Source organism: Scyliorhinus canicula, chromosome 11 (genome assembly GCF_902713615.1).
Source record: "Scyliorhinus canicula chromosome 11, sScyCan1.1, whole genome shotgun sequence".
Classification (NCBI taxonomy): Eukaryota; Metazoa; Chordata; class Chondrichthyes; order Carcharhiniformes; family Scyliorhinidae; genus Scyliorhinus; species Scyliorhinus canicula.
Window position 1 is genome coordinate 9,454,028 of NC_052156.1, and position 9,617 is coordinate 9,463,644.

The 9,617-nt window shown below is 53.6% G+C and overlaps 1 protein-coding gene across 3 annotated transcripts in view; it reads left to right on the forward strand.

Annotated features, from left to right (window-relative positions):
- Positions 1-8,930, forward strand: part of hmces (5-hydroxymethylcytosine binding, ES cell specific) — a 28,160-nt gene extending 19,230 nt beyond the window's left edge. For 2 of the 3 annotated variants that reach the window (XM_038812170.1, XM_038812171.1), the window contains exon 7: positions 7,732-7,942. In XM_038812170.1, coding sequence (XP_038668098.1) covers positions 7,732-7,926 — 195 coding nt within the window. In that variant the 3' untranslated portion in view covers positions 7,927-7,942. Of the gene's footprint in view, positions 1-7,731; positions 7,943-8,752 lie in introns of those variants that run through there. The other variant, XM_038812172.1, reaches the window with a different exon arrangement.
- The last annotated feature ends 687 nt before the right edge of the window (positions 8,931-9,617 follow it).

Consider the following 9,617-nt stretch of genomic DNA (forward strand, 5'->3'; position numbering starts at 1 on the left):
ATGAGGGATATTTCTTGGGGGGAGTAGAGGCAGCTTTGCAGACACTTGAGTATTCCCCCGCCAGACATTGTTCTGTCGGGGGGCTCTGGCAAGAGGGAAGTGATTCTGTTCAAGGAGGGTGCAGCATGGGTTCGATGCACTCGTGGATTTTGCATCAAACTTGCAGAGTTGGCACACAGTCAGGACTTTCTCGCTGTTAATTTGGTTCCGGGCCCAGATGAAAGGAGAGTGTGGTTACCCCGTGCTGCTAGACAAGGATTCCCTGTCGGTGCCTGTCTGTCGCAATCAAAGAGAAGAAGACACGGGTGTGTATGTTAGCAAGTGGCTGACAAAATCGATACGGCACAGGAGCAGGCCAGTCAGCCCATCGTTTCAGCACCAGCTCTCCAAACGAGCATTGTGTCTTAGTGCCTCTTCCCCGCACATTGCCTCTACTCAAATAATCATTTACCGCCCTCTTGAATGCCTCGATTGAACTGCCTCCACCACGTTTCCATTTGCTTCTTTTACAAAACCCCGTACGTCTCTCCCCTCCCATTTGCAATCCTTTAATGAGCAGGAACGGTTACGCCCCATCTACTCTGCCATCTCCCACTCCCCCTCTCTCTCCCGCTCCCCCTCTCTCTCGCGCTCCCCCTCTCTCTCCGACTCTCTGTGTCCCTCTCTCCGTCTCTCTGTGTCCCTCTCTCCGTCTCTCTGTGTCCCTCTCTCCGTCTCTCTGTGTCCCTCTCTCCGTCTCTCTGTGTCCCTCTCTCCGTCTCTCTGTGTCCCTCTCTCCGTCTCTCTGTGTCCCTCTCTCCGTCTCTCTGTGTCCCTCTCTCCGTCTCTCTGTGTCCCTCTCTCCGTCTCTCTGTGTCCCTCTCTCCGTCTCTGTGTCCCTCTCTCCGTCTCTCTGTGTCCCTCTCTCCGTCTCTCTGTGTCCCTCTCTCCGTCTCTCTGTGTCCCTCTCTCCGTCTCTCTGTGGCTCTCTCTCCGTCTCTCTGTGGCTCTCTCTCCGTCTCTCTGTGTCCCTCTCTCCGTCTCTCTGTGTCCCTCTCTCCGTCTCTCTGTGTCCCTCTCTCCGTCTCTCTGTGTCCCTCTCTCCGTCTCTCTGTGTCCCTCTCTCCGTCTCTGTGTCCCTCTCTCCGTCTCTGTGTCCCTCTCTCCGTCTCTCTGTGTCCCTCTCTCCGTCTCTCTGTGTCCCTCTCTCCGTCTCTCTGTGTCCCTCTCTCCGTCTCTCTGTGTCCCTCTCTCCGTCTCTCTGTGTCCCTCTCTCCGGCTCTCTGTGTCCCTCTCTCCGGCTCTCTGTGTCCCTCTCTCCGGCTCTCTGTGTCCCTCTCTCCGGCTCTCTGTGTCCCTCTCTCCGGCTCTCTGTGTCCCTCTCTCCGGCTCTCTGTGTCCCTCTCTCCGGCTCTCTGTGTCCCTCTCTCCGTCTCTCTGTGTCCCTCTCTCCGTCTCTCTGTGTCTCTCTCTCTCCGTCTCTCTGTGTCCCTCTCTCCGTCTCTCTGTGTCCCTCTCTCCGTCTCTCTGTGTCTCTCTCTCCGTCTCTCTGTGGCTCTCTCTCCGTCTCTCTGTGTCCCTCTCTCCGTCTCTCTGTGTCCCTCTCTCCGTCTCTCTGTGTCCCTCTCTCCGTCTCTCTGTCTCCGTCTCTCTGTGTCCCTCTCTCCGTCTCTCTGTGTCCCTCTCTCCGTCTCTCTGTGTCCCTCTCTCCGTCTCTCTGTGTCCCTCTCTCCGTCTCTCTGTGTCCCTCTCTCCGTCTCTCTGTGTCCCTCTCTCCGTCTCTGTGTCCCTCTCTCCGTCTCTCTGTGTCCCTCTCCGTCTCTGTGTCCCTCTCTCCGTCTCTCTGTGTCCCTCTCTCCGTCTCTGTGTCCCTCTCTCCGTCTCTCTGTGCCCTCTCTCCGTCTCTCTGTGTCCCTCTCTCCGTCTCTCTGTGTCCCTCTCTCCGTCTCTCTGTGTCCCTCTCTCCGTCTCTCTGTGTCCCTCTCTCGTCTCTCTGTGTCCCTCTCTCCGTCTCTCTGTGTCCCTCTCTCCGTCTCTCTGTGTCCCTCTCTCCGTCTCTCTGTGTCCCTCTCTCCGTCTCTCTGTGTCCCTCTCTCCGTCTCTCTGTGTCCCTCTCTCCGGCTCTCTGTGTCCCTCTCTCCGTCTCTCTGTGTCCCTCTCTCCGTCTCTCTGTGTCCCTCTCTCCGTCTCTCTGTGTCCCTCTCTCCGTCTCTCTGTGTCCCTCTCTCCGTCTCTCTGTGTCCCTCTCTCCGTCTCTCTTGTCCCTCTCTCCGTCTCTCTGTGTCCCTCTCTCCGTCTCTCTGTGTCCCTCTCTCCGTCTCTCTGTGTCCCTCTCTCCGTCTCTCTGTGTCCCTCCTCCGTCTCTCTGTGTCCTCTCTCCGTCTCTCTGTGTCCCTCTCTCCGTCTCTCTGTGTCCCTCTCTCCGTCTCTCTGTGTCCCTCTCTCCGTCTCTCTGTGTCCCTCTCTCCGTCTCTCTGTGGTCCCTCTCTCCGTCTCTCTGTGTCCCTCTCTCCGTCTCTCTGTGTCCCTCTCTCCGTCTCTCTGTGTCCCCTCTCTCCGTCTCTCTGTGTCCCTCTCTCCGTCTCTCTGTGTCCCTCTTCCGTCTCTCTGTGTCCCTCTCTCCGTCTCTCTGTGTCCCTCTCTCCGTCTCTCTGTGTCCCTCTCTCCGTCTCTCTGTGTCCCTCTCTCCGTCTCTCTGTGTCCCTCTCTCCGTCTCTCTGTGTCCCTCTCTCCGTCTCTCTGTGTCCCTCTCTCCGTCTCTCTGTGTCCCTCTCTCCGTCTCTGTGTGTCCCTCTCTCCGTCTCTCTGTGTCCCTCTCTCCGTCTCTGTGTGTCCCTCTCTCCGTCTCTCTGTGGCTCTCCGCTCTCGCTCTCTCTATTTTGCCTTTCTGCTTATTATTCAGAGAGACTGAAAATTTAGTTGTTGTAATGGATCACATGATAGAATCAAACGATGACTCCTCACAGCATCTACCTCCAATGCACTTTTTTTAACCTTAAAACCTCAAAAAAAAAACCTCCTAATCCAAGTCCTAAATGGCTGACTGACCTCTGCTGATTGTAGCACTCCTCGTTCCGGGCTCTTTAGCAACGATGGGCCGAAGGGCCTCCTTTTGTGCTGTAAAACTCGATGACTCTAACATTGCATCGACCCTGTCAAGCGCCCGCTCACACGAGCTCTGTGTTTGTGTTCAAATGAGGTGGCCACCCATTCCTCCGATCTCTGATGAACCTTTTATTAAAAAGGGAAACGAGGGGAGGTGCTGCGGCCGCTCTGCGTTGAACCGGTGCAGGAGGAAGGTGGATGTGATCAGGAATCATTTCTGTGGAGGGCGAGGGCCAGCTTTGCGAGTTGCAATTTCTCCCGGTCGCTGTGGCCAGAGATCCTGCAAAAGTGGTGCGACAGTGACATCCAGTGGTGAACACTGGCATTTTGTGTCTCCATGTTGAAATAGAAGCTCATATGGTCTGATACAGTGGAAGGATGTACCCAGCAAAGGAATATTTCAAGGGCACCGCCTTTAATTTGTGCCTTTAAAGAGCATTTATTTTTAAAAATACGTAATTGAGACAAATGCAATTTTTGCACACTTTAAAACCACGGGATTGATTTCTTTGATAAGTGCATATCCCCAGCTTTCAGTCTAAAATTGCTTTTCTAAATTACAGTTGGCAGCACAATTAAGGATTATTAAACAGTCATTGCAGAGAAAATTGATTCAGTTTTTGGGGTGACGATTGAACACACTATTACTGGTGCCCTTATTAATTTGGTTTTCTCTGCAGAATCTGACCGACTCTTTGTTTGTTGAAGCCTGGAAATTTATGGTAGAGGAGGGCATTCAGCCCCCTCATCAGTCGTTCACGGTTAATGCTTCCGTGGTTCTCTGTTTCGGGTTGCAGCACTTCTAAGTGTTTAGGCAACTGAGGTGAGCCTGTGCCCCCCCCCTTTCAGGCAGTGAGTTCCTGATCCCTCCCCCCAGCCCCCCCAACTGGGTGAAAGAAAACATTCTCAACTCCCCTCTGAATCCTTTGGGTGATTTATTTTAAGTCTGTGCCCCACGGATATTGATGATTCTCCAAAGGGAAGCGGATGCTCCCTATCCGTTCTCCACCTCGATTAAGTCTCCTCTCTGCCTCCTCTGCTGCTGAGATAAAGGGTGAGGGATCGGTCTTCCCTCACAGCTAAAGTTCTCCTGTCCTGGCAGAATGCTCAACAATCCCTGTGCCATCCCGGGCGCCAATCACATCCTTCCTGTAATGCCATTGTGACGGCGGGTGGGCAGTACTCTAGTTGTTGCCCGCCTGGCGTTTCTGGCAGTGCCAGCCTTACTGCTCGCTCTCCAGGTTGCCGTGCCCTGGGACGTCCCTGTGTCCGCAGCAACGTCCAGCTGAAGGACCGAGATTAAAGCCGTGGTAATGTCAAAGCCGGGTGATGTCAATGAGCCCTGGCTGAGAATCGAGTGCTCGGTGTCCTACCAGTTCAACTGCTTAAACGCAGTTGCCAAGGAGACATTTGCCATTCTCTGATTCACTTTGTTTGTAAGGCACTTACCCAGCGGTGGGAATGAAGTGTGCGTGTGCGCACCGCAAATCTGTCCGTTTCAAACTCCACTAAATTAGCTAATCTCGTCTAGGTTGCCTAATTTGCGGCAACCCCCCCCCCCCCCCCCCCCAATCTTGCTCAAGTGAAAGCACCAAGGATTCAGTCTCTGAATTGCAACCCAAAGACCCCTGCTCTGGGGTGCAGGAAGGAGATATATGGGTGGGGAGGGGGAGGGGCTGGTCTGTCAAGATGGGTGGATGGGGGGGGATGTGTTTAAGATGTCTGGAGGATCTGCTCCGCTGCGTGATTGAGTTGTTTCAAACTGCAGTGTTACTGGAGCTGTACAGGGCCTCAGTGAGACCACATCCGCAGAACCCCTACAGTGCAGAAGGAGCCCATCGAATCTGCACCGACCCTCTGAAGGAGCTCCGACCTCGGCCCACTCCCCCCACCCTATCTCCGTAACCCCCACCCACCTAACGAGCGCCTCTTTCGGGACTTGTGGGAGGAAACCGGAGCACCCGGAGGAAACCCACGCAGACACGGGAAGAACGTGCAGACTCCACACAGACGGTGACCCAAGCCTGGAATCGAACCTGAAAAATGCTGAAGAAGTTGCCCCCCCCCCCCCCCCCCCCCCCCCCCACTCCCACCGGCACCCCCCACCCCCTCTGCCTGTGGTTTAACTATTTTATCCATTCCTGGGATGCAGGCATCGCTGAGCCAGCTTTTCTTTTGCCCATCCCTAATTGCCACCACCGCCTTGAACCGCTGTGGTCCGTGTGGTGTAGGTACATCCACAGTGCTGATAGGGAAGGGAGGACATTCCAGGATTTTGGCCCAGCGTAGGTGAGGGAACAGCCGTGTGGCTGTCCTACTGGGATAGAGAGGCACCTGACTGATTAACTCTCGCTAATCAAATTAGGTGAAATTAAATCGAGCGATAATATATGGACGGAGAGTGAATTTGTTAGTGAGGCCAGGCAGGTGACAGAAGGATAGTAACACAAAGGGTCACAGCCTCCCCTTTAATTAGAACTGAATAACCACTGCTATTTCTGCCAGTTCTGTTTTTCATGATATGCTCCACGGACTGTTTTCACAAAGCGGATGTGCTGAGTTGTGAATAAGCTACTCGTCTCTAACTGAAAGGACGACAGACTTGCCGATTCGAGAGAGTTTTTGGCAGTCCCAGATCGTCCCAAACCACCTTGCAACCAATAAACAGTGACTGTTGTAACTACGACATGTGGCAGCCAATTGCACAAATAAGACAAATGACCAAATAATCTCTCTAGTGATGTTGATTGAGGAAGAAATATTAGCCGGCGCACCTGGTACAACTCCCCCGCTCTGGAATATTGTGTCCAGTTCTGGTCGCCTCATTTATAGGAAGGATGTGGATGCTTTGGAGAGGGTGCAGTGGAGATTTACCAGCATGTTGCCTGGACTGGAGGGCTTGTCTTATGAAGAAAGGTTGAGGGAGCTAGGGCTTTTCTCACTGGAGTGAAGAAGGGAGAGCTGACATGATAGAGGTGTACAAGGTGATGAGAGGCATGGACAGAGTGGATAGCCAGAGACTTTTCCCCAGGGTGGAAATGGCTGTCACAAGGGGACATAAGTTTAAGGTGATTGGAGGAAGGTATAGGGGAGATGTCAGAGGTAGGTTCTTTACACAGAGAGGGGTGGGTGTGTGGAATGCACTGCCAGCAGAGGTGGTGGAGTCAGTCATTAGGGACATTTAAGCGACTCTTGGACAGGCACCTGGACAGTAGTAAATTGAAGGGGTGTAGGTTAGGTTGATCTTAAGATTAGGATAAATGGTCGGCACAGCATCGTAGGCCGAAGGGCCTGTACTGTGCTGTACCGTTCTATGTTCTTCCTCGAAGTAGAGGACATATGGCTTCGTTGACATCTACCCGAGAGGGCAGACTCGGTTTAATGTGTAACGTGAAAAGATGGCACCTCTGACAGTGCGGAACTCCCTCAGTACTGACCCTCTGACAGTGCAGCGCTCCCTCAGTACTGACCCTCTGACAGTGCGGCACTCCCTCAGTACTGACCCTCTGACAGTGCGGCACTCCCTCAGTACTGACCCTCTGACAGTGCAGCACTCCCTCAGTACAGACCCTCTGACAGTGCAACACTCCCTCAGTACTGACCCTCTGACAGTGCGGCACTCCCTCAGTACTGACCCTCTGACAGTGCGGCGCTCCCTCAGTACTGACCCTCTGACAGTGCGGCACTCTCTCAGTACTGACCCTCTGACAGTGCAGCACTCCCTCAGTACTGACCCTCTGACAGTGCGGCACTCCCTCAGTACTGACCCTCTGACAGTGCGGCACTCCCTCAGTACTGACCCTCTGACAGTTTGGCGCTCCCTCAGTACTGACCCTCTGACAGTGCGGCACTCCCTCAGTACTGCACCGGTGTTCCAGCTGACTTGGAGCTACCGTTCTGTAAAGACTGAAAGATGAGCAGTGGATTTCCTTTCCCTGGCCAACGTTGTTGCGCAGGATCTGAGCGTACTGGCATTCCATTGCAGTACTGACGGGGTGCTGCACTGCCAGAGGTGCCAGGTTTGGGATGAGACGGTAGACCAAAGCCCTGCCCACTCTCCCGATGTTGAAAAAGGAAGATCCTATGGCGCCATTTGTCTTGGCTCATCGGCCGCCCATTATTACCTTACTGCTTGTGGGACCTTGCTGTGCACAAATTGGCTGCTGTGTTACCTACAGCACAGTAGTGACAGACATTCCGGAGGTGGTCAAAGACGTGATTTGAACGCAAGTCTTTTCTTAAGCACTCCGCTTCTGACCTCATGATGGCCTTGGCCCAAACATGGACAAAAGAGCTGGAACTCCAGAGGTGAGGTGAGAGTGACTGCCCCTGACGATCAAGGCAGCCCCTGACGATCAAGGCAGCCCTTGACCGAGTGTGGCATCAAGGAGCCTCTAGCGAAACTGGAGTCGGTGAATGGGAATCAGTAGGGGGGGGGGGGGGGGGGGGGAAACTCTGCTGGTTGGAGTCATACCTCGCACAAAGGACAATGTTTGTGGTTGTTGGATGTCAGTCGTGTCGTTTTGTGTTTTAAAAACAAAATTTTAGATCCTCCAAATGTTGGTTTTAAAAATTGCACAGCCCCTAGCTGGCACAGCACCGAGCCACGGCCCTGATGGAGTTTGGTCTTTTTCTCTGCTCCGACAGGAAGTCAAACCCACGGGCAGCAGCAAGTTGATGATGAACTGGCTGCAAAACCCCTCGCCCAAGAAGGAGGCGGCCGACGGCGCGCGTCCGCTCACCGTCAAGCCGGAGACGCCAAAGAAGAGCAGCGTGGGGCTGATGCAGATGTGGCTCCAAAAAAGCGAGGAGCCCTTGGCCAAGAAGCTACGCACAACCTGAGAGGCCATTTTTTTTTTTTAAAAAAAGACCAGGCGGCCAGTGCGCTCGGCTCAGCCTGCACCTGGACAGGTGGTGGTGAGTGAGCGAGTGCCACTGTCCTTCGTCAAATATTGCAGACGTTCCAACTTTCTTGCACTTTTGTTCTTTGCGCAGTTCAGTTGCGACGTTGTGCATTTGTTTATCACAGTTAGGAGGGGGAGATGGTATGGGGAGGGGGGGGCAGAGGGTGGGGTGGGGGGGGGGGGGTGAAATGCAATCGAGCTAAAAATCTAAATGCCTCCGGCATGATTGTCAGCCCGATTATAGAATGAAACAGTAAAGGTTCCTGTACTTGTGGGCTGACAGACCACCTGACGTGCGCTGTGTGAGGTGGGATGCAGGAATGTACAGAGGGAGAAATTATCCGGAGAGTGGGGCTGAGGCATATTGTCGGAGCGAGCTTTGTCCTGCATCAGACGGTGGGGGGGGGGGGGGGGACACACACATGCTGGCCGACGCCTGCGTGCCTGAGCTGGATGGCGATGGCACGGCAGCTGATGGCACCGATTGCCTTGTAGCACCCAAGATAATCCTGTGTCACCGAGATCAACCTTTTCAGACTTCCCTCTTCAGCTCCTGGACCTCAGCACCTCATACGACCGTCGCTTCACAGTTTTGGGGGGGGGGGGGTGCAAGGATTATTTGGGTGGTGGGCGGGTTTGTCAAACGGGGAGAATTCAGCTCGACTTTAAAGCCCAAATGGAGAGCAGACCCCGTTCTCCCCCCCCCCCCCCCCCCCACCCCCGTTGCGGCCCACTCTCAGGACTTTGATCTTTCTCTTCTCCAGGCTTCCTGTTTCCTGGGAATTTGATGCCATCGTTGGGGATTTGTCTCCTTGGCAGTGAAGCGAAGGCATTTAATTATTTTTTAACTGTTGCTGTTGCTGTGATGCTTTTTTGAACAGCTGGACTAATTGTAGAGCAAGTATTATTAAAGCTAAATAAATGTCTTGCCTGTCGCTTTAATTGTGTGTGATTTGTTCAAATGCGCACGCGCGGGGAAAGGGATTTGTAGAATTTTAACTGGGATTTTGGAGATGGGGGGCGGGGGAGTGGAAGAGGAGGAGGTGGAGTTGCAGAAGTGAGTGAGAATTTCTGGATTGCGCTGAGCGAACTGGTGAGCAGGGTAGGCTCAGGTGATGGTGTTTCTATCTGTCAAGCTACACCCATATCGACGTGCCCAGTTTAGTCCGGTACTGCCCCCACGTGGAGATAAATCCCAGCACGGACTGGCAGGGCCAATAGGCCTGGTCCTGTGTGGCAGCCTTGCTTTGGATAGGCAAGAGTGATTGCCCTTGACTCCAAGGAAGCATTTGATCGAGTGTGGCATCAAGGAGCCCCACCAAAAACTGGAGTCAATGAGAAGCAAGTGTAACTTTCTGCTGGTTGGAGTTGTTCCTGGCACAAAGGATGGTTGTCGTGGCTGGAGGTTAATCATCTCCGCTCCGGGACATCACTGCAGGAGTTCCTCAGGGTAGTGACCTCGGCCCCAACCACCTTCAGCTGCTTCATCAATGATCCTCCTTCCATCATAAGGTCAGAAGTGAGGATGTTTGTTGATGATTTGTGGATGACTGCACAAATATTCAATGCCACTCATGACCCCTCAGATAATGAAGCTGTCCTTGTGCAGAAAGACCTGGACAACATCCA